At 41.8% G+C, this 25,430-nt stretch overlaps 1 protein-coding gene across 1 annotated transcript in view; it reads left to right on the top strand.

Moving 5' to 3' along the window:
* Window positions 1-25,217, top strand: part of ehbp1 (EH domain binding protein 1) — a 120,415-nt gene extending 95,198 nt beyond the window's left edge. The window contains 4 exon segments of the mRNA XM_072688907.1: window positions 8,510-8,609; window positions 11,037-11,110; window positions 23,535-23,649; window positions 24,000-25,217. Coding sequence (XP_072545008.1) covers window positions 8,510-8,609; window positions 11,037-11,110; window positions 23,535-23,649; window positions 24,000-24,090 — 380 coding nt within the window. The 3' untranslated portion in view covers window positions 24,091-25,217.
* The last annotated feature ends 213 nt before the right edge of the window (window positions 25,218-25,430 follow it).

Here is a 25,430-nt window from a genome sequence, read left to right as displayed (position 1 = left end):
CGCATACATGTCATAATTATTTACGTTTTTATTTATTTAATTATTTTAACAAAGTGACGAGTAAAACAATCCCCCTGATGTGTTTTTGTTATTTTTAAATATTTGAAATTATTCTTTATTTCATTTTTTTGAGATCAGGCCTTTAAATGATATCATTAATTTGCAGGGTCTGTTTTTGTTGAAATATATTGAAATATTTGAAATAACAGAGTTACACAGTCTGAGCTTGTGTTTGTATGGTGAGATTACACTGAGCTGACCACACGCAGTGATGTACTGTAATATCAGAATATTCAGAATAACTCATACAATTATCACGAATAGTGTTCTACATTTTAATATACAGCACAGAATTAAAACATGCAGTGGACCCAAACAAACAAACAAACAAACAGGGCCTATTCAGAGAACACTGAGCACATCGTTGCTGCCGCCTCTCTCTTGTTTATTTTTCTGGCCTTTTTAAAAACCGTGGACTAATTTTGTATGTTTTGGAAAAAGCTAGCCTCGTCTCATGTGGTGTAGGGCTTTATGGGGACTTTGTGCTCTCTCTCTCTCTCTCTCTCTCTCTCTCTCTCTCTCTGTGTGTGTGTGTGTGTGTGTGTGTGTGTGTGTGTGTGATAATCAGTAAAGGATAGCAGGGAAAAGGCAGCAGAAAGTGTACTATGAGGGGATTTCATTAATGCTATCTGGTTTGAATGTAACAGTGGCTGTGATGCTTATCTTAATCTTATTTGGCTATAGAGGCTAGTTCACCCAGACACGGCCGCAAGCCCCTCAGGCCCACCGCACCACACTAACGTGTGTGTGTGTGTGTATGTGTGTGTGTGTGTGTGAGAGAGAGAGTATTTATTTATTGCATGTATATATGTGTATTGAGGGTGTGTGTATATATGTGTGTGTGTGTGTATTAATATATATATGTGTGTGTGTGTTTGATAGCGTGCTGCAGTGAATAGGGAAGGTCATTGGCAGTGATTAGGGAAAGATAGGGAAGAGTGTGTCGGCATTTTAAATCCCTTGTAAGGAGATAGAACTGAATTGTATTTTTCAGAGGACAAAATCGATTACCGCAAAACTGTCGCATCAAGATTTACATGGGGAGGGGTGTGTATAAATGTGTGTGTGTGTAGATAGTTTTTTATATATATATATATATATATAATGTATGTATATATTATCTTATGCATAAGTTTAAACTTAAATGTGACATTTTTCTGTATTTTAGACACAATTTAGACACAAATGTTTATTTACTGAACTAAACTTTTGCACACAACACATTTTAGGTTTTGTATTTTGCAAAGTGAAGATTCAATTCAGTAAATAAACAGTAATTGTTTATTAAAGTAGGCAAAACTGTGTGTTTGATTTTACTTAGAAAATGTAATGTTTTTTTCAAAGGTGCCCAAACTTTTGCATGAGACAGTATATATGTTTATAAACACTATTTTTTTTTTATTGTACAGTACGCTCACAATTCAGTGCAAAAGTTTGGGCACCCCTGTTGAAATGACGCGTGGTGTTTATTTCCTAAGTATAAAATAAGTAAAAATGAATGAAGTGAAAATGATCGTAATTAATTTGCTCATTTTTCTGCACATTTTCGACACAATTTCTGTTTATTTGCTGAATTTAACACATAATAAACAAAACATTACAGAAGTACCATCTTCCCACATGCCACATTTCTCTTCAGTTTCCGAAAACCTGAACAGTAATTCTGTAGAGGACTGGGCTGCTTTACACTCACAATAATAATACAGGTCATCAGAATCCGATTTATTGGCCAGGTTTGTTGACAGACACACAAACAAGGAAGTGGGTTGGCGGCTGTTGGTGTCTCTCCAGTACTGACAGAAAATAGTGTGTTATAGACAGTGTGCGATACACACAGCATACGCAGTACACAAACCGTACGCAGTCATTGGATCAGGGTGGCACAAACTTTTGCTTCACATAACTTCACATACCACACACTCCTCATCAGAGTTAAATGAATTACCATAAACAGTAGTTTAGTTGATCCAGACAGAAAGAGGTCAGTGTGTAGCTGAACCGCTCCCAGTGCTCTCCAGGAGGAAGCCCAGTATTCCCAGTTCCCAAAACACAGTTTATCAGGTGAGCTGCTGGTGGAACTGAACACATCCATACAGTGCCTCCTTAACTTTCAGTGAAAGAGATTAGATGTCCGGAGCATTTCTATTGGTCCGTTTATCATGAAATTCTGATACAGTATAAAAAACAACTGCACAAAACAGCTAAAATTGGAGATGCAAGGTTTTTGTAGGCAGTTATGATGTATAAATATGTAGTGCTTCCTGTAATGTAATAACTGTTTATAATACTTTAATATCTGTTCAGATCAGGATCTAAAGTCACCTTGAAAAAGTTCAAAAAGAAAAAGTACAAAGAGAAATACATTTCAGAGCTACTTTCAAAGCCCTCAGTCCCAACAAGCCAGGATCAAAGGTCAAGTCTGTAGCACTGTAGAGTGTGTGTGTGTGTGTGTGTGTGTGTGTGTGTGTGTGTGTGTGTGTGTGTGTGTGTGTGTGTGTGTGTGTGTGAGAGAGAGAGAGACACAATGAGGACTCTGAGAACTCTTTCCACTGTCTAGCTCACACACACACACACACATACACACACGCCCCTGCTCTGGCTCCGGCCTCCGCGATGCGCCTCCTAATCCGCCGCTTCCTCACAATGTCACACAAGCTTAATATTACCATTTATTATTTGCTTGTTTCATTTGGCTGTGCGGAGCTACAATGACCTGTCACACAACACTTTATCCCTTCCGAGCCGCGCTATTTAAAAGTTGACTACGGTAATCCATTCCCAAATCCCAGCTCCTTCCACCACCACCCCCCCTCCTTGCCCCCTTTCTCTCAGAGTCGTTGTCGTCGTCAAATAAAAAAATTACACACATCTGGTTCTGCCAGACATGAGAACAGCTCCCCCGGTGGAGGGCCAGGACGGCTTTTTTATTATTTAATTTTATTTATTTATATATAATTTTTTTTTTTTTTTTTTTTGGTGACTGACAAGGCCGTCGCCCCGCCGGGCCGCTGCTGGCTTTGTTGTGGCCGGCGGATTTGTCTCTTTCTCACATGGCCAGCGTCACAGTCACATGGTGCCCAGACAGAAAAAAAGATAAAGGAGGAAACAATCTCCCCACCAGAGTTCCCAGCCCAGACTTAGACTTTCTCTGCCCCCAATCCAGGGTCTGTTTATGTACTTCCACATAACATCACATATATTTTACAGATTACTGTATATAAGCAATATAACCAGTATGTATTAAATCTGGCGTATAGATGTAATACAGCTGTGTGTTCATCCTTAATGGCTATTATACAGCAGTGCGGTGTAATGTAATAATGTAGTCTGGACTATGTAGGTCTTTCTGTAGTATATCCCATATGTATTATTAGATCTAAGCACCTATCTGTAGGATATCCCATATGTATTATTAGATCTAAGCACCTATCTGTAGGATATCCCATATGTATTATTAGATCTAAGTACCTATCTGTAGGATACCCATATGTATTATTAGATGTAGGTACCTATCTGTAGTATATCCCATATGTATTATTAGATGTAGGTACCTATCTGTAGTATATCCCATATGTATTGTTAGATGTAGGTACCTATCTGTAGTATATCCCATATGTATTGTTAGATGAAAGTACCTATCTGTAGTATATCCCATATGTATTGTTAGATGCTGATAGAAGTATCTATCAGACATGTATCCCAAATATGTTATTAGACATACTTAAATATTTGTATTCTATCCAATATGTATTATTATAAGTACTTACCTATAGGTAATATATCCCATATGTATTATTAGAGGTACTTACCTATAGGTAATATATCCCATGTGTATTATTAGATGTAAGTGCCTATGAGTAATACATCCCATACATATTATTAGATGTACTTACATATTTGTAATATGTCCCATATATATTATTTGATGTAAGTGTCTATAATTAATATGCCCCATATGTATTGTGTACATATATAACTACTTGTGCTGTACATCGCACATGTACTATATATACAGAAGTGCTAATGGGAAATATGCCATATTATTTTTTTATTAGGTGTAAGTACCCATATGTGATATCCCATATGTGTTCACTCGCATGTCTTATTAAATGGACGTACATATATGTAACATTCCGTAAGTATTATATATCTGCAAATGCTTATAAGCAGTTATTCCATATACAAGTACAGTGCAGTAGATCCCACATGTATTTTCATGTGTATGTATATGTAATATATCACATCTACAGTGTTATATTTGCTGTATGTATTGATGGATCTCTCTCTAGTATAACGTTCCCCCATGTTTGTAATGTGTTTGTATTTCTGTCTAAACCGAACCCTAATCTTAACCTCAGTAATAACCTCAAGATTACTGCTCATTCCATCGTCCGTTTGATGGCGTATTTATGTCTTTGACCGCTCTAAGCACCTGGGCTGTTGGGTCACTGCGACCTCTGTTTGGCCTTGATGGTACTGTCTATGCAGCGAATGCTAATGAAGGTTATTCAAGATCATTCTTACGCGCTCCATTTCCCAGCGTAACCCACCACCTCTGAGCTGAAGAGCTTTCCCAGTACAGCGCAAGTTAGACTACAGAGGAAATGATCATGGCCCTCCTTATCCTAAATGTAGCCAATCAGCTAAGACATGATTGGTGTTTACAGACTAATGAAAGTCTATACCCCGCCAGTTAGCATAATGCTAACTGCATTGCACGCACTCCTCAGTCCGTATGGAGGTGTTCAGTAATCTCAAACAGACTCCCTGATGCTGTTTCTGACACCGTAGGACTCTCTGTGATCCTGGTGATCTGCGATCCTGGACAGAAGGACAGACTGAAGGCCTCCTCATGGCCGCTGCTTCAGCGGTGAGACGCGCTCTAGCCGTTTTTTCTAGAGAACAGAGGGCTGGAGTTATAAATGGAGATGAACAGTGAAAGTTGTGTGTGGACTCTTAATGCCGTTGTTGATGCCGTCAGGTGGAGCCAGGTATCAGAGGGTTAGTGAGTAGAGAAGGTGATTACATAAGCTTAAGGGATCTTTCATCTTTTCTCCACTTTCATCCCTCCTTCAAAGAAATAATTAGTGTCGCCGAAATGCTCAGAATGGTGACGGCAGTCCCACGCCTCGAACCCACTTAACTCATTCAGCCGTCACCTCCTGCCTGCCAGCCATTACCCAGCTCCACTGCACGGTCAGGTCAGGTCAGGTGATGCTGGGTGCTTTATGAAGTTACGCAAGTCGTTGTAAACGTTGACCAGCTGAATCCAGTTTTAATGGATTCGTAGAGTTTTTCCTCAGTTCCTCCATTACTTAATACTGTAATCGTATCTCCTAGCAACTGATATATAATCAACAACACATAGCATACACATATACAAACACTATACAGACAAAAGTATTGGGACACCCAATATATGTAATATGCCCCATATGTATTTTGCACATATATAAGTACTTGTGCCGTACATCCCACATGTACTATATATACAGAAGTGCCTATGGGAAATATGCATACTATTATTTTATTAGGTGAAAGCACCCATAAGTAATATCCCATATGTATTCACTCATATGTCTTATTACATGGACGTACATATATGTAACATATTCCGTAAGTGTTTTTTATCTGCAAGTGCTTATAAGCAGTTATTCCATATATAAGTACCTATATGCAGTAGATCCCACATGTGTTTTCATGTGTGTACATGTATGTAATATTACCAGCTGAATTCAGTTGTAAGGGTAGAGTCGTAGAAATTGAGGGCTGTGGAGTTTTTCCTCAGTTACGTAGTACAGTGATGATATACAAACACTACACAGACAGAAGTATTGGGACACCCACTCAATCAATCAATGAATAAGCAGATATCCCAAATATATGTAGTCACTGTGGAGCAAAAACCACAGTTGTATATCAGTTGTATATCAAGACATGCTCCAAAAATACATATATAAATACATATATAAATATTCTTATATATATTTATATTTACTTCCAAGTTTTTTTTTCCTTTCTTTCTTTTGTAAAGTCGACACATGGCAATTTATATACATACATATATATACGTATATATATATGCAAATTGTGTTGATATTCTAAGTGTAAATAATTCAGGTCTTCTACAGAGAGACACTTCTGCACACTCTTAAGCATAATTACTTTTTATTTATTGAAATTTATTGAATGATCTTTACAAATCAATCTTTCTACAGTGTTAAACTCAGTAACTAAATAAAAACTACTTCTAAAATGTGCATGAAATTTATATTTCATCATTTATATTTACCTTTGTTTACTTAACAGGTATAATACTGGTCGGTGCTAAAAGAACCTAATTTCCATTTCCAAAAAAATAATATATATTTTATCATCATATATTTTATACTTTATCCCATATATATATATATAATTTTATTTTATTGGAAATGGAAATTAGGTTCTATATATATATATAGAGAGAGAGAACCTAATATATATATATATATATATATATATATATATATATATATATATATATATATATATATGGGATAAAGTACATTACTAGAGTAAAGCTTTTACATAGAGCTTATATAGAGTTTATATAGCGGTTATATTAAAATTTTATATAGTGCTTGAGTTATACAAACTGATGATTACATTCCTGTTTAATGGTTAATTAGAGAAACTGAGGGCTGTGAGAGCAGTTAATAAAAACTATAAATCAGAGAGTTACAGTTCAAATAAATAAATAATAGAAATCCAAACATAAAATTGTGATGTTTGACGCAGATCTGTACAGTAGAATCGAAACCTCCCCTACATCACCCGAGTGCTGATGGTGTTTACCATCTGTACAATCAGTCATTATCTCCAGCCTGGCGTGACCTGAGTGGCCGTGGCTTCAGCTATGGTTCCGCCCCACAGTGGAAGTTTGGCACCTGCTTTAAGGTGTTTCCTTTTTTTTCCTTTTTTTTCTTGAAATTTCTTTTTTTAGACCATAAGGCTTCATACGTATTCCGTCTCCAGTTTGGAGGGTGTTAGCGGCGGTGGTTCCTGAAGCAGCACAAAGTCTCTGGAGCTCAGTGTTAATCCCAGCCAGTGTGGGAACATAACCAGCCGCCCGTAATCCAGCCACCTAATCCAGCGCCGTCTCTGTTTTATTGACAATGGCAGCGTCTTGTGAAGTGTCTAATATGTTGCCACTGAACACGCTTCTGGCCGGCTTCCTAACTTGCGTGTCAATCTGTGTGGCTGAGAAAAAGCCTGTGGGCTAATCTCATTTGATGCACTTCGCTCGGGGGGGGGAGGGGGGTTCGAGAAAAGTGCTGGAGAAAGTAAGACAGGAGTTGTGTGTGTTGGCGTTTCTGTGCAAAACCAGCAAACCATCAAAAAAAGGTCTCAGACTGAAACTCTGTGGGGCGTTAGCTTGACCTGTACACTGTCCAGTAAGGCAGCTGGCTTCTCCAATCAGCAAATTTACCTGAGAAACTGAAGATCTGAAGGACAACAGGTGATTTACACCACCTTTACCACCCGCCTTAAGTGTTGAGTCGGACATCAGAAGGTCGTAAGTTCGCTTCCCGGTGATGCCCTAGCCATCCGTGTCTGGGAATCCCAGAAAGCAAAAGTGTCCTCACTCTTTCTTAAAGTAAGAAGGGTAGTGGTGGTGGTGGTGGTAGTGGTGGTGGTGGTGGTGGTAGGGTTGGTGTTACCCACTGGGTACCGTCATTCAAATCATTTTCATACGCTCACTATATGGACAAAAGTATTGGGACGCCTGCTCATTCACTTTGTCTTCTGAAATCAAGGCTGTTAAGAGTTTCTCCTGCTTTTGTTGGAGTAACTGTCTCGAGGTTTTTTACTAGATTCTGGAGAAGCATTGCTGTGAGGATTTGACTGCATTCAGCAACTAGAGCTAGAGTTAGTGAGGTCAGAATGTTGAATGATGATCACCACCCCACCTTATCATCCCCAACTCATCCCATCCAAAAGTACTGGATGGAGCTCCTCCACCATCATTCCAGAGAACACAGTTCTTCCACTGCTCCACAGCTCAATGCTGGGGGGCTTTATACCTCTCTAGCCCACGCCTGGCATTATTAGGCAGTATGGTGTCAATAGGGTCATGATGTTGTTCTGCTCCAGTGAGTCCTATTCTATTGGCAGTACTTCGTCTCTACAGGGACTAGACAAGCTGTGTGTGTGTATGTGTGTGCAATTGCACATCTGTGTCAGCAATGGGTTCGACTTAAACTAGCTGAATGCATGTATTAGATAAGGGGTGTCCACAAATATTTGGTGTATATTATGTAGCGAATCATAATCTATCTGGACCGAACTGAAAGGCTGTTGTTAAGAGGGGCTTGTAAGTGCTGTGAGGTGGCTAAGCTGTCGCAACCATTGCTGAGTGTTGTACTCATGGTGTGTGTGTGTGTGTGTGTGTGTGTGTGCTCTCCTATAGGGAAGAATAAGGATGAGGAGGAGGCCATGATGCAGGAGTGGTTCACACTGGTCAATAAGAAAAACGCTCTTATCCGCCGCCAGAACCAGCTCTCCCTGCTGTAAGTTATACCCTCTTAACCACTCTCTCTCTCTCTCTCTCTCTCTTTCTCTCACTTTCACACACACTCGCTCACTCTCTCCCCCTCTGTTCCATTTCTTATATACTCACTGTCCATTCTATCAGCTCCACTGACCATAGAGCAGCACTGTGTAGTTTTGGAAGTCCAGACTGTCCAGACTTTCACCCTGTTTGTTCTTCAGTGCTAAGGACCCCACAGGACTGACCACCCCAGAGCTGGTAGGTAGTATTTGGGTGGTGGGTCAGCATTCTCAGCACTGCAGTGACCCTGACTGACGGACATGGTGGCGGCAAGTGTGTTAGTAGTGTGTGTTGCGCTGGTGGCACGAGTGGATCGGAAACAGCAGTGCTGCTGGATTGCTTAAACACTGTCTGTCTGTCCACTCACTGTCCACTCTCTATTAGACACTCCTACTTGGTTGGTCCAACCCCTAGATGTAAAGGCAGAGACAGAAGGTCATGCTCTAGTCTTTCATTAGTGCCCGCAGGTCACTGAGGTGGATGAATGTAGACCCACCACCCAAATGCTACAGTCTGCTCTGTGGTGGTCCGTCCAGTGAGGTCCTGACCACTGAAGAACAAACAGGGTGAAACGAGGCTGATAACAGAGCCTGCAGAGAAATAGATGACCACAGTCAGTACTTGCAGAACTACACAGTGCTCCTCTATGGTCAGTGGAGCCGATATAATAGACAGTAAGTGTAGAAGCAGGGGGTGGTGTTAATGTTATGGCTGATTGGCGGGTTGGACATATGCACCTGTCCCTTCCCCTCTCGCGTCTCTCTCGCTGAAGAATGCATCAGTGTGTATACTCGTATATAACGTTCAGAGACCTACACTTCAAATCGCAGACCCCAGGGACTTGGGGGGGCCCAAGAACAAGGTCAGCCGGTGAAGGGTATGGCGGCTTTACCGCTCCCGCCCCTTCCCCCCCGGTTCAGCCGGGGGAATGAAATAGCGTTGTCACATGACTGCCGTAATGAAATTCACTGCTCATATTATTCCACCCATTAGCTGAATTGGATCACCTGCTGGATACCGCGCTGATTTCAGATCCATTTGGGTTCATTTAGATTCCAACACAAGGCGAAGCTAACGCTGTGTTTGAGTGGAAGGGGGGGGTGTCCAGATGTTTGCGAACACCCCTTCTAATAAATGCATTCATCCGCGTTTAAGCTGAACCCATTGCTGCTGCTGACACAGAGCTTGTCTAGTCCCTGTAGAAGTAGAAGTGCCGATAAGCACGAACCTATTGGCACCATGCCAGGCCTAATGCCAGGCGTGGGCTAAATAGAGGGGTGTAACACCCCCCCCCCCACACACACCACCACCACCACCACCACCCTCCAGCATTAAGCTGTGGAGCAGTGGAAGAACTGTGTTCTCTGAGATGATGGTGGAGGAGCTCCATCCAGTACTTTTGGATGGGATGAGTTGGGGATGATGAGGTTGGTGAAGTGGTGATAATCATCATCATCATCATCCAACATCCTGACCTCACTAACTCTAGCTCTTGTTGCTGAATGCAATCAAATCATCCTCACAGCAAATGCTGCTCCTCCAAAATCTAGTAGAAAACCTTTGTCTTCTGGACAGTCGAGACAGCTACTCCAACAAAAGCAGGAGAAACTCTTTTTAACGTCTTTAAATTTCAAAAGAGACACTGTATGAGCAGGCGTCCCAATACTTTTGTCCACACGGTGTATACGCGCTGCTTATTGCACCGTTCTGAATAGACTCTCTTACTAAATTACAGCTGTTTAATAGAACGTAATATAATTCTGCATGTCTTGCAGAATGGATCTGCCAATGAAGTGATGTTCGTTTGTGTCGTTCGTCCTTTGATTTGACGGCGCACAATAAAAAAAAAACAGGCTGCTTTTCATTCTACAGCGCGCGAGAGAGAGAGAGACAGAGCGAGCGAGAGTTTCCAAGCCCTCGCAAATGACAGATTGAAGTATTCTAATCACATTATATCAGTGGAAAAAACGGCGTTTTAAGTGGTCAATTAAAAGGGCCGCGATTATTATTATTTCTTTCATTCCGCTCTTTGTCGCCGAACCGGCTGTGAAGGACGAATTCTATTAGGGTTGCAGAATTAGCTCATTTCCAAAACATTTGAAAGAGGTGAAATTAAATTTGCTCGTTGATCCCAACCCCCCCCCCCCTCTTTTTTTTTCTCCTTCCTTCCTTCCTTCCCAACATATCATCATCTCTCAGTTCCTCTCTCGTCCTATCACCCCAAACAGCCTCTCTCGCCGGCGTTTGGGTATCACTTATTTTGCAGTAGATTAATGCGAAGCGGCAAGGTGTCGGCGAGTGCTCGAATCAATGTTTATTAAAGGTTTCTTTAAGTGTTTAATGATTTAGTAATTAACATATTGATGAACTTTTACAACTTGCCCAGGGAGAGGGAGCATGATCTGGAGAGACGCTTCGAGCTGTTGAACCGGGAGTTAAGAGCAATGCTGGCGATTGAAGGTAAGCAAGAGTGGGGAGAGGATTTGATTTGGGGGGTGGAGGAGGGGAAGAGGGGGTGTTTTGAGGGGCTTGGCTTGGGTAGGGTTGGGGGAGTGGAGTATTCACACTGCAGTGAGAGACAAAGATTCCTGTCTGCACTTTCTGCCTGCTTCTCTCTGCATTTCAGCAGCGTGGAGGAGTTTACTGCACCCTGTTCACTGTAACACAAAAACCTTGTATCTCCAGAAATAGCAAACCTTCCTAACTTTCAGTGAAAGTCAATTGAAAAAAAAAAAAAATATATATATATATATATTTCAAGTCATTTTGAAGCATTTCTACAATGTAAATAATCCAAGAACCAACTGCCAGATCACAATAAGTGAAAAACGGCAAAAAGGGAGATGCATGGTTTTTGCACAACGTGACTCTTAGATTAGCTTTAGTAGGTTTTGCACTCACCCCCCCCCACCCCCCACACACACACACACACCCTTAACTTATTATTTATCCTAAAGCAGAAACTGCTGTTTTGAAAATGTTTATTATGTAATTATCTGGTTCATCATATATATTTATCATATGTAGTCCCACAGGGTTCTATTGTAGGCCCTATGAAATTGAAATAAAATGTTATTTATGATTATATATTATATACGAGTGATACAGTATGGGTTTAAATACAGCCTAAGGGGCTAAATCTGCCAAATTCTGACATTCTTAGATTAGCTTTAAGCTAAAGATTTTTTTTCATAGATCATGTTTTCCACTAACCTCCACTTAACTCTTTTACGTTTTCGGTTTATTATTTAGTAATTAATCTTAATACTGAAACTATTATGAATTCATCTGTAACCATTTGGTTTATCAACCAATACATTTCGGAGTCCCCCAGGGTTCTATTTTGGGGCCTATGAAATTGATGTTATTTGGCAGAGTGTCGAAGTGTGAATGGCTTAAATTCAGGGTCCAAGAGGCTAAATCTGCCAGATTCTCATTATAAAAGACGAATAAAAAAGCGGCAAAAGTGGAGATAGAAGGTAAGAAGGTCGCGAGAGCGACGGTAAGTGCTGGTGTTTGTCCGAAGCGTCTGCTGTATTATTGCAGCAAGTGTAGATGTCACTTAGACATCAATAAGCGTGGAGCCGCCGTGTGATGTGCCCCGAGGCGTCAGCGACAGTGGGTATATTTATAATCTTTCTGAGTGCATGTTATCCAAGCAGGAAAGGAAGGTAAAAAAAAGCAGAGGAAGCCTGTTGTGTGGTATCAAAGTTGTCTGGTTAACTTTAATCCCTTTGACTGTGTCCCTCTTTTCACAAAATGAACCTTTTGCAATCAATGCAAATTGATTTTGCTATTCGATGGTGACCCTTGCACCCCTTGGCTAGCCATGGTAATTTCTTTCTGCACCTGATAAGCTACCTGATCCATCATAAATCAATTCTAATTAGTTTGAGGGGGCTGACGGTGGACATGCATAGCCAAGCAGAGAGTCTGTATGTTTTTTATTCCTCCATGCGACGAGCTACACCCCCCCCCACCCCACCCCACCCCACCTGCCGCTCTCTCTCTCTCTCTCTCTCTCTCTCTCTCTCTCTCTCTTTATAGAGGGTTTGGCTCTGCACTGATGGGGAAATGCAGTTTTTGTAGCTCAGTTCCTGCTTCCTCATGGGTGAAATGTGTTTAGTTTTCCAGCCGCTGTTCCCGTCGTCTTCTTCTTTTTTTCTCCTATCTTCAGATACCATTGAATTCTTCACTTTGACACCTTCTCCGACCCAAACACCTTTAAAGTGATAGTTCGGTGGATCAGCCAGTTTTTTCCCTTTCTACAAATGTCAATCAGCCAAGACACATCTGGAATCTGAAGTTGTGCATCTTTAGCTTTGCACTGGAGAAGCGACCCAGCCATAGTAGAAACACACATGCAACAATTAGCAGGTGTTGATTTGGCCTGACTGGTCTGGGAGTTTAGGGTGGGGTTATAACGAGTGGAAAACAGCTGATATACATTAATCTGTACTTAAAAATATTCATCATTCTCACGAAAGCTGATGTTATACCTCACTACTAAACCTATATTATAGTAATGTCAGAAGTAATAACAGTAACTTTAAAAATAGAAGAATTACTATAGAAGTTCTGTTCTGTTGTATTGCCTAATGGTATTTTACCGTTGTTCTCTTCCATAGATTTTTAGAATTTTCATTTGCTGTAAATATTTTAGCAAATTAACTCTGTAATTTCAGAAGCCTGAATACAAGGTAGCTAGCTGGCTAAATGTACAAGTTTACCCTGCTAAAGATGAGTGCAGTTCCAGCTTACTCGTATATGTGTTAGCCTGCTGATGATCAGTAGACATGGTTGAGTGGAAGCATGTAAGTTAGCTAGCTAAAGTTAGAGATATGTTCAAGCTAGAAAATGCGCACTTAACTTTAGCTATGTAGCTGACATGTATCTAGCTCGATCTTCTTTATACATGCGTTATACAACTTTGCGTCCGTACGTTCCAGCTCAGCCGTTAGTTAGCCAGCTGAAGTGTATATACGTTCAGGGTTGCTAGCTAGCTAGATATTAATATAATATATAAATTTGTAAAAGTTGAGTATATATGGTCCAGTGTATGTTGGCTAGCTAAAGTTGAGTATACAGGCTTTAGGATTTAGGCTTGATACAAGTTAGTTAGCTAGCTACTAAGCTAATGTTGCGTATGAATTTTAGAATATAACTAGAATCAGAATATAAAGAAATAAAAGTGCCTCAATAATGAAGAACACCTCCGCCGCTCCAAGACTCATTCTACCACCAAAACCCCTCCCAGTGTAACCAGTTCTCCTCCCAGTACAGACAAAACGGCAGTAATAACTGCAGCGCAACCAGTGAATTTGCCTATTCTGTCCCACAGAGCGATCTGACTAACCAGAGGCGCATTCGACTCCCCAAAATCTTCTCAGGATATCATCCCGACACTAGTCACATGAAGTGAGCAGGGGTAAACGGGGGTAAACGGGCTCTTGAAGCCCAAACCCGTTCTGGTTCTGTTCAGTTCTGCGTTTTTTACATTTACAGATGGTACACCGGCGCACGGTGGTGCTAGAACGTGAAGCCGCAGCTCTGCAGTGGGATTATTCTCGAAACCTGTTCTTTTGAAGGGGATACATTTATCAAGGTGGTGCCACTGGTTCCTGCCCTATCAACCCACAAACGCACACACTGGAAACTTGTTGCATTTTTATCGCCCTCAGGTTCTCTCTCTCCCCCTCCCTCCCTCCCTCCCTCCCTCCCTCTCTCGCTCTCTCTCTCTCTCTCTGGCATGAGCTCCTGCACTTAACATTCAGAGACAGGCCTTTTCTTCGGCGAGGCAGCGATAGTTCTGACCTGCTGGTGAGGGAAGCATGTGCATCACTTTCTTATTTGGTGCTCCAACAGGTCCTTTCACAGGCAGCCAATGCAGACAGGTAATTTCTGATTTGCTTGGCCGGCTGATGACAGTAGTAGTAGAGACCACTGATGTGTGTACACACACACACACACACACACACATTCCCCCTCTCCAACCTGTGCTGATATGGCACTCGTAACAACCTGCACACAGTGCTCAGCTTTACCTCAGTATAGCAGAGAGTGGACGCTGTGAGCTGGAATAAGGCGTCAATCATCAGTAATCATTAATTGATTTTTGTATCATTAAGTGTATCAATATATAATTAATTATAATATTTCTTTTTTTAACATCTGCTTTGTGGTGGTCAGCCCTGACACTTTGCAAAGCCTTTACGTCCGCTTTATATCATTCTGTGTAATATAGGTTATATAATACTTTTATTATTTGGTATGAAATGAATATTTGAGCTAATTTAAAAAGCACAATACATGCTAATATATAATGAGAAATTCATACATATACATTTTTATATAATTCAAATTTTGTTTTATATTGTGAATTATATATAATTATTAATTCATGCTGACTGCCATCAGCAGCCGGAGCCTGAGAGAGCACAATTGGCTTTGCTCTCTCCGGGTGGGTAGATGGCACTCTCTTGCTCCCCACGTCCCCACTTTAGTGTGATGCTGGCCGGCACTGGCATCATTTGGCCAGTCCATCAGAGCTGGGTACCCGGCGCTATTTCCTCAAGTGCATTGGTTGCCCGGTGATGTTGCAGCGAAGACAAAGTGGGTAAAAATGAAGTATGTAAATATATATTGTACATTATTCTCATATCAATATTTTTTATAATCTATAAAGAGTAATAAAATAAAATAAAATTTTTTCCTATATAAAGAATATTTTATATAGAATATAATGTTAAATATATGGTAATTTGTCTTATATAATGATTGGAATAGTTTCCTGAGTCTACATAATTGATGTTTATGAGCCATTATAAACCAGTACATATTTTTATTTGATACCGTAATAAAAGTACTATGAAATATAGTTCCTGTTGGTAAGGTCAAAAGTTTGAGTACTTGATTTAATGACTTTTAGACTTATCTTAACTGAAGAATATAAAAACAGCACCGTTTAAAACTTGTCAGTAATTTTTAAAGTAAAAATATCAGCTTATATCGACCGATTCTCCTGATTTAAATATCGATATCAGTATCAGGAAAAAAAATAAACATATTTTGTCTGGTATTGCACCATCTCTAAAAATAAACACCTGTGATTGGTCTAAAGTTTAGCATTGATTAAACTATCGGTTACAGCAAATAAATTCTACCTGAAGTCAGAATAGACATTTCGCTGGTTTTGAATTGGCTTGTTTGTGTCGCTGGTGGGCCAAATAATATTAATCACTAATATCACTGATCTGATGTTAAGGCTTATAGAAACTGATTGTATCCTCGAGGATCATGCTTTTATAGCAGCCCTAAAGTCGTGAGTCTGAAGGCGTATAACTGTGTACTGGTATCCTGGAGGCTCCCTGAGCTAGCTGAGCGTCGGGGTGATGAAACATGCTATTATTGTTTAATATTATTTTGCCCCACCCTCTGGTGACATCATCAAAATAATCTGGATGTTTTAGAGGTGGCAAAAACCATCAGACATTTCTGTGTGTTATTGTTTACCCCTTTCTGACGCCACCGCTGATGTTTACTGGGACCAGTTACACTTGATGCTAATTTATGTCGTTTGCCCTCACCAAACCTAAAAAGTGTTTTAATGTAATTCTGTTTTATTTGTATTTATATTAGAATCTCTGTCAGGCTCACATCACTACACGACTGTTCAGAGTTTCAGGCCTCTGGCATTCAGGGATTCAGGTAAGGCTGGAGAGAGAGGTAGAGAGAGAGAGAGGGGAAAAAGAGGGAGAGCGAATTTCCTTGCGATTTTTTTTCTCCTCCATACCACACACAAAGAGCGATTGAGTAGGTGGGGAAGATTCAGGTGGAGGTTTTAGAAAGAAAGAGGGAAAAAAGGCCCGGTGAGTGTTAATGTCTGGTAAACGATAACCTGCTCTTTGGTCCTGTGGATTTACGGGCAACTTTATGGAGTGTGGGGAAAAGAAGGCTGAGGATTGAATGTGGCCTTCTACAATATGCCATGGTTCTTATTTTTCTGGCTCCAAATTGATCCTTTTTGCCCTTTTTATCTGCCTGCCATGCACACACACACACACACACACACACACACACACAGAGTCTCACATTGGCTCCTCACACACATTCTCCCCTCCCTCCTCTCCCATCTCTTTCTCAGTTCAGACTTGGTGCACTCCGGGGCGTGTTATTTGAAAGTGGACGCGCCTCTCTTAAAGGGATTTATGCATAGGTCCCCTATTTTTTTGTTGTTACGGTTTTATATGATAAGCTTTTTTATATGTTTAAAATCAATATGTAATCCTGTGCAGGAGCTTATCCCCCCAACAACCCCATTTGTAAATCTATTTGAGCTTTGTTACCCGCCTGGACCGGCGTCTTCCTCAGATTGATTAGGTGCAGTGCTAGAATCCTGTCAAATGGCCAGCTTTGATGATGTTGCAAACTCTTTCAAGATTGCTAGTTGACTGGAACTGCAGATAAGACGGGGTGACAATTCCTCCTTTTTTGGCACTATTCACAGGGAAAAAATCCCTGTTTATTTCCATTTCGGTCTAGATTTCAGCAGGGTTTGTAAAGGGTCAGGCGTTTGCTTTTTCAAGGGTGAATTTTACACTCGCCGGACGTTTATATTCCAGAAGAAGCGGCTTTTTCTGTTCCTTCCATTCTGCGTTTAACCCTCCTGTTCTGTTCAGCTGGGAGGAACAGCAGGAATATTCCCCGGGCACATTGAGCCGGTGCGTGTTTCACCGTCTGCAAGAAGTTAAAAAGCATATTTTGGTCCACAAACATTTTCTTTAGCTCAGTGAATATTAATTTAACCAATATTTGGTGAAATCAAAAATTTCACCCTTTACAGATCATGGTTTATGTTTGTTAATGCACTCATTATTTTCACTAAACAAAATAATTAAAACGTTTTTTTGTTTGTTTGTTTTGGGGTGTTTTTTAACTGTATATTGGTCAAAATTAGTGTGTTTTGTTTAAATTAATTTAATTTTTTTGCATAATTAAATTTTTATATATATTTATTTTACTTTCGTAGCCTCGGTTAAACCGGGTCAAACTGGCTAAAGCAGTGTGTTGTGTGTGTGTGTGTGTGTGTGTGTGTGTGTGTGTGTGTGTGTATATATATATATATATATGTGTGTGATGAGGGGCTGGGGGGAGGGTGAGATGCAAACACGTGAAATTAGTCATTTTCCGTTTACGTGTCCGATACACTAATCGAGCAGAAACCGTCTCAAGCTCCAAAAATGATGTAAAAATAATTTCCCTGTTTGTTTTTGTTTTTTTTTTTAACTCTGAAACGATCAGTCTGACCCGCAACACAACCAACCGGCTCTTCTTTCATCACTGCTGTTCACACTCTTTTTTTTTTTTTTTTTTTTTTTTTTTTATCATTATATTTATTTGTTTATTTAATGTAATTCCTCCCTCCAGCTTCAGTCCACAGCCTGACCCGTTCCGACAGCCCAGGTGTCGCAGATTGAAGTGCCTCGTCTAAATTAAGCTCCATACGAAAAGAACAGTTGTTGATCTCACGCAGGATTATGTAGCGTGTCCCTTCGCTAAGTGGACCGGAACGCCGTGGCAGTGTCGGGAAGTCCACCCCCCCCCCAACACTGCAGTCTTCACTAAAGTACTGCCAGGATCCGGTTTCAAAAGGCCCACGCTTTCCCTTCCCGAGCGGCCCGGTGAACGCACTAATGCCGCTTGTTGATTCGGGGCTTTTCTCGTCAGTTTGCTCCATTGTGAGGCTTTTTGGCTAGCTTTGCTCCTGCTGCCGTGGCTTTGTTCCAGAGGTAATGTATAGGCCGGGTTTAGATGTCCTATAGGTACGAATGCAATGCACCAGTGATGAGGAGAACAACCCGGATGCTTGTTTAAGTTGCTTTTTTCATCTGTTTTCTCTCTGAAACTAACCGATACAGTATCGTTTCTTACAGTTATAGAACCGTAATAAACATTAATAACTCCATTAAAGGCCTTAGTTTTCTGTGTAGCTCAAAAATGTAAAATCCACTTGAGCAAGATGACTATCACAGAGCATGTGCAAAGGTGGGGTTAACTGTAAGTTACACCAGACAAGCCTTCCAACCTAATTACACAAAAGGCAGTGTGTGAACCTACCTCCACCATGTTTTATAGATCTCACTGTGGGTTCTGTATGGTGCTCCATTGCAGCCACCAGGAGAAAGATTATAATATAGGAGGGATTGCAAGATTTCTAGAGGCAACCCAGTAAACAGATACACTTGCTTACCATAAAATCTGGAGAACTATGGGACTATTATGAATCTGTTGGACTACATAAAAAAGGTTCTACTGAACGTACTACAGAACTGCACACTCTACAACACATCTCAGATGTTAACAGCTGGTTGCCCAACCCCAGACTTAGACTAAGCTGAGACTAAAATGCATGTTTAATGGGGAAACACTGCTGCCCTTGGAATTTACTCCAAGACTAGCCTTAATCTGTGTTAAGGAACCAGGTTCTGTTTGTGTTACTCTTAGAAAACTGGTCTTTGAGCAATGCCATAGAAGAACCACTTTTTGTTCCATGAAGTAGAGATGAAGTTAGTAGCAAGCATCTTTTTTTGGGTTCCTTAAAGAACCATGTTTGTAGTAGAGATTTGAGGTTGTATATATCAAGAACCTTCACTTGATGTCTGTTTAAAGGTTAAAGGCTACAGCAGGTGTTGTGTAGTGTAGTGTAGTTCTTTATGGAAGCATAAAAAAAGCTTTAGATGCACTTTTAGTTTTGTTTCCAAAAAGAACCTTGTTTGCAGTAGAGATGATGTAGTACCTTTTGAAAGGTGTGAAGAACGTTCACCTGATGTAAAGGTTCTTTAGGCTCACTCTCACTAAAAGAAGCATCCGAAGCACCTTCATTTTTAGGTTCCAGATGTGTGACCGTAAAGATCTAGTATAAACTATTACAAACAAGGTTCTTTATGGAACCAAAAGAACCATTTGAGGCTGTGGTTGGACATGAAGGAATGAGCAGTAGGATTGATCACAGCTGCATAGGCTGAAGATTCACTCTTAAAAATGAAGGTTCCTCAAGTGGTTATATGAGTGATGCCATAGTGAGTGTGAAGAACCTTTCAAAGCTCTCCTGATTTAAAGGTTCTTCACTAAATTACAGGTCGTTTCTTCACACTGATGCATCTCTACTATAAACATGGGGCTTTAATCACCAACTGTTCTTATGAAGAAATTTCGTTAAACCCATGTATCCCGTTTTTCCGGAGATTCTTGCACCCATGTTTTCTTATTTGGGAATAATTCCGTTTAGAAGGACAGAGTTTTAGAGAGCTTTAGAACGCATCATAAATCTGATTGTTCTCAAGAACGAATGTAAGGAAATTCTTATGACGATACTGGTTCTTGATGTTCCTCTATGGCATCTTTCAAAGAACATTTAGAAGCACCTTTATTTTAAAGAGTGTATGGATGGACATGAGGGTACGAACACAGTGAGACCAATTCCAACAACATGGGCTGAAGTTTTTTGGCCTGTTTAATTTTCCAGATGCTCTGCAGTTCAGACTTTGAGAATACTTTTCTACACACTGTGTATATAATTGGAGTAATTTAGCTGTGCGTTCAGGTTTGGCCATGCAGCGCTCTCCTAAATGAAGGTGCAACGTTGTGGACCATTTTCCTGTCAACTTCTCCTCTCAAGGCGCCATGTTAGGCTTTGTCTTCAGCCCCAGTTGGCCTCTCTCCAACGCCATCTTACGCTGCCACTCAAAGCCTGCTACAGCGCAAATCTTCTGTAATAAGATCACGTATTTTTCTCTGGATTCCTCCAACCTTACTCATTTCCTGTTTTCAGTGGAGAAAAGCGTTTTCACTAAGAGAAAGAAAGAAAGAAAGAAGGAAGAAAAGAGAGAGAGAGAGAGAGAGAGATCCCGTCGGCCTTCCGCCCCCCAAAGTTTCACCTCGCGTTAAAACAGACGGGAAGGCGAAGTGGCCGTATCTCGGCGGTTGAATTTAGGGGAGATTTTAAAGCGAGGACGTCTCGGAGAGGAGCGCTCTCGCGCTTAGAAAGCTGCTGAGCAGTTTTGCACTCTTGAATAAATTTTGCTTTGGAGAGGGGAGGGTCATGGGGATTTGAACCAGTGCATTCTTGTGTAGCTTCTGAGGGCTCACATGGTTACCATTGGTGCGCATTGTTAGGGTTATCTGAATAAGCACCGACCATGTGAGTTTTGACGTGATTGCCCAGGGCAATGGAGAGAGAGAGAGAGAGAGAGAGAGGGAGAGTGGGCGAGAGAGAGAGAGAGAGAGAGAGAGGAGTAATCCAAAAAGGATTGCACACACCACCACCACCACCCCCCTCTTTCGAACCCACCCTTCCTTCCAAAACCCCCCACCAACCCACCAACCCACCCTCTTACACCAACCAGCAAGTCTTGCTTCCCTCTCTACTTTTTCCCCTTCCTTTCCCCTCCCTCCTTCCTTATTCTTTTCTCTTTCTTTTTTTATTCCAGTGTGTGTGTGTGTGTGTGTGTAAGCTTCAGTGAGTGGCTATGATGGTTTTCTTGGGGGGTTAGGAAGGTGGTTGAGGTGGGGTGGGGTGCATTTTTTTGGTGGTAGTGAGAAGGAGGAGGTGGTGGTGGTGGTGGAGGTGGTTGTTAAGAGGGGGTTTCTTGGGTTTCTCCGCTTGTTTGCTCGCCCATGTCTCTCATCGTCCCTCTTTATTGTTTACCTTCTTAATGAGGGGGGCGGGCCGCTCCAGCCTTTGATTGACAGCTGCATGCTGCCTTCTGCTGCGCCCTTCGGGGAGCGTCTTTGGCTTTTTGGCCGAGAGCGTTGGAGGGGGAAACGGAGGTGAGAGAGAGTCGAGGGTCTCTCTCTGTGTGTGTGTGTGTGTGTGTGTGTCTCTCTCTCTCTCTCTCTCTCTCTCGCTCACTGTGTGTGCTTGCCACTCTACCCCTCTGGAACATGCAGGAGGAAAAGTTTTTGTTGGCCGTAGCCCACCCTTCATTGTGAAGTGGGCATTGTCTTTTTTTCTTTAAATGATGGAGGGGTTGAACAACGAATGACTTCGAGGGGAGGGGATGGAGGAGGAGGGGGGGGGGTGTAAAAGCCTGACCTGTGGAAATTAGGGTTTGGGAAAGAAGGAGCAGTACAGAGTTGTAAGACGATGGAAGTGTTTTTACTGTTTACACACACTGAAGAAACGTTCGCTCACAAATCACACAACACATGATGCCCTCTCGACTCTTCACTCCCGAGTCTTTACTCCACCTCGTATTCCGTTCTTAAAGCGAAGCCCGACTTCAGACGGATTCTTAAAATATTTGCAGAGTCTTTGCAGCTTTGGCCTTTTGATGAGGCTGAAGACTGGAGGCAGACTGGAGGCAGCGGAGTCGTTTCCTTTGGTGCTGGAGGGCCGAATAACTTGCCAAATATTGGAACTGTGTTCATTTCGCCTGTGTGCTTCACTTCAAAGGCTAAATGAGGCAGCGGAGGAGACCTTTCAGGACCCACCCCGGCTCACAGCGGGACTCACACGCACCGCCCCACTGCCGCAATTTCACACCACCACAGAAGAAATATTTATTTTTAATAAAGTACACTTATTTTAAGGATTGACATTTTACAGGGGAACAGGCCAAGCGTCCGTTTTATCTCCTCCGCCCTTTTTTCACGGGAATCAATCGCGGTCAAATATTGATACACTGTTGAGGGTTAGCGGGTTAGCGGGAGAGGGCCGAGCAGCAGAAGGACTTTTGTGTCAGGGTTGGGCTTGCCTTCTATTTTTTATCCCCCCTTCCTTCTTCTTGGTTCCTGTGAAGTGTGTGTGTGTGTGTGTGTGTGTGTGTGTGTGTGTGAAAGCAGCATGCAGACGCTACCAGCACAGTGTGTCCTTACACCAGGAGAAAAAATAGGTCTGGTAAAGTTAACGTCCCGTTGGCTGTGAGCACGACCTAATCTCCACTGGTATCAGCAATGGCTGATCATGTTAGCTGGGCTGATATTTCAGACCGGCAAGCCAGCCGACCTGGCCAGGTCACCTCGTGTACACACACACACACACACACCTTAGCAGTAGCATATATATACTCAGTATGTTAAAAAAGCAGAGCGCTGACGACGTGTACGAACATGGGATGGAAATTTCCCATTTGACAGGCCCTGTACCTTTTAAAGGCAGCACTTCAGGACATCTAGCTAACAGTCCGCCCAACTCCTCGGACATGGTTCCAAACGGGTCAGGAACTCTCGCCGCAGTGCAGGAAACAGAACGAGGCATCCAGCTAGACCAGGTCACAACCAGGACTCCTAGGATCTGACTGGACCCAGTCCTGAGGGCAGTCCCTGCCGGTTGTTTTTGGAAGACGTCATTTGCGGGCTAAAGCGGGTTCTCCTTCAAAAGCCCTGGTTGAGGATCTGGAATCTGAATCTAGTCGGGTCAAAAAGACCCCGTTTTGTGTCTGGGATTGCGGCAAGAGATCCGGACCCGTTTGGAACCATATCTGAGTAGTTGGGTGGACAGTAGGTGTTCCAGAGTGTTGGGAAACTGCCTTAAATGGGATTGGCGGGTGACCGCAGTACCCCTTGTCCTCATGTTTACCCCTCTTATCAGATGTTCTCATGTTTGTGAATTCCACTCTGTGGCATCAACTCCACGGAGCCAGCGGCTGATAGAAGCTCGCCGAACTGCAGCAGCGATGCTTTACAGCTGCTGTACTCTCCATCCTGTCCAGCAGCTAAGCTTCGAGTGGAGTTCAGTGGGCAGTTCTTCCCCTCAGTCCAGAAGCTTCTTCGGGTGTTTTTTTTTTATTGTCCTGTCTTTGGCTCTGTGGAGTTCGTGGAGTGTGGATCTACACAGGGTCACCATGAGCTCTTCCACAAAAGTTTTCCTCTTGCTGTTTTTCAGACTGGCAGAAGACAGAGGCCCAGAAGCGGCGGGAGCAGCTCCTTCTGGACGAGCTGGTCATACTGGTCAACAAACGTGACGCGCTGGTCCGAGACCTCGATGCACAGGAGAAAGAGTAAGTCCATCGCAGCCTCTTCCAGCCAGGATCGCGTCACTGAGGTTTGGTAGGCCAGAGTTTGCGGCAGGGTGAGGATGTGGTGGTGGTGGTGGTGGTGGTGGAGGTGGCGGGGGGAGATCAGGGAATGCAGCCGAGGCTTCAGACAATATTTAGAGATCCACCGCAGGCAGGTCAGAAGCAGAAGCAGGAGCATGGAGGTGAGGTGGGGTTGTTCTCGTTGAAGGTGGCTTTTCTTTGAGTCCTTGTCTGACCTTTGACCCTGTGTTTGTCTGAATGTGTGTGTGTGTGTGTGTGTGTGTGTGTGTGTGTGTGTGTGTGTGTGTGTGTGTGTGTGTATGCATTCACAGGGCGGAAGAGGAGGATGAGCACCTGGAGAGGACTCTGGAACAGAACAAAGGAAAGATGGCTAAGAAAGAAGAGAAATGTGTCCTTCAGTGATTGTCATTTCCCGACGGGACAGAAACACACTGAGCTACTAAGCAGTGTTCACTACAGGTTCAAGACATGTATTACTGTAACACTGAGCATTGTGTAAAAACACTTACTACCATTATTTTACCTTTAACTAAAAGTTTGCTCAGCATTTTTCACACCCGGGCTGGAGGGCATTTATTCGCCAGTGCCTCGGGTCTTCCTTTGTACCGAGAGATTACATTTCACCGACACTAATAGGCCATTATTGTCCACTTGGTTTCAGCTGCGCTAGTAAACAAGGTACTTTTATGTGCATAAAAAAAAAAAGAAGCATAACTTTCAAACCAGAGTCGAATGACTTCATACTGACCGGGAGCGAAAGCACCACTGACTTTTAATTGGTGACGTTTTAAGCACACGTCGCCTTCAACCTTGGGATCGTGTTCGTTTCCCAGCGGAGATTAAGACTGAGGCGATTTTAGGTACAGTACGTCGTTTTCCTGATCCTGTCGCGTTTTAAAAACCTCCAACATTTCAACTTTAAAGAGCTCAAAGGTCTCAGCATATCTTCTTCCTTCACTGCGAGCGATGTTTATTACCTAATGTATATCATATCTTTTAATTCAGCTACTTTTTAAAGTGTATAGGATTTCTCACGAGGGGAATGTTGCATTTTTAACCCCTTTTTTTTTTTTTTTTAACTTGTGTGTTGGGGAATGTTTTACCAAACATCTGATTTGAGTTTTGGTTTGAGGGGAATGTGCAGTACTTTTTTTTTTTTTTTGAAGTACTCTGAACGGTCAGGTTGTAAATTTCATTTCACTGTCTGATATAAAAAAAGGCTTGCAAAATCTTCTTTCCAGATTTGACATCCGAATTAATTTATTGTCATTTGTCCTTTGAGACGTGTGCAAGAAACCACCTTCCAAACCATGTACGTACTTTTAACTCAAGGACCTTGTTCATATTTATTGTATACTTTTAGAGAAAAGAGAGAGAGAGGAAAAATGAGCTTTCATATGCATCTCTGGTTCACATTTCGTGCTGCTGCTGCTGCTGCTGTCCTCTTATTGTGTGAACATTGTTTATTTATTCCTAAAATGACCAGTCATCAATAAAAACTGAGACACTTTCATACTCTTAACACTTAACATGCTGCTTCTTTCTTGCTTCTTTCTGTGGAAAAGCTCAAATAATTAAATAATAATAATATATATATTTTTTAGTTTTATTAAGTTTTATCAGGCCCTGTTCTCAACAACATAAATTAGCCAGTTTTTGTGTTTTATAGGATTTTATAAAGTAAAACTTTTACACTGATGTCTAGAATTTCTTTAAAATAATGTTTTAGCTTATAGTTTTAT

This window comes from Salminus brasiliensis, chromosome 10 (assembly GCF_030463535.1).
Source record: "Salminus brasiliensis chromosome 10, fSalBra1.hap2, whole genome shotgun sequence".
NCBI classification, from domain to species: domain Eukaryota; kingdom Metazoa; phylum Chordata; class Actinopteri; order Characiformes; family Bryconidae; genus Salminus; species Salminus brasiliensis.
Note: the sequence above shows the minus strand (reverse complement) of the source record. Positions and strands in the feature narration are given on the sequence as shown.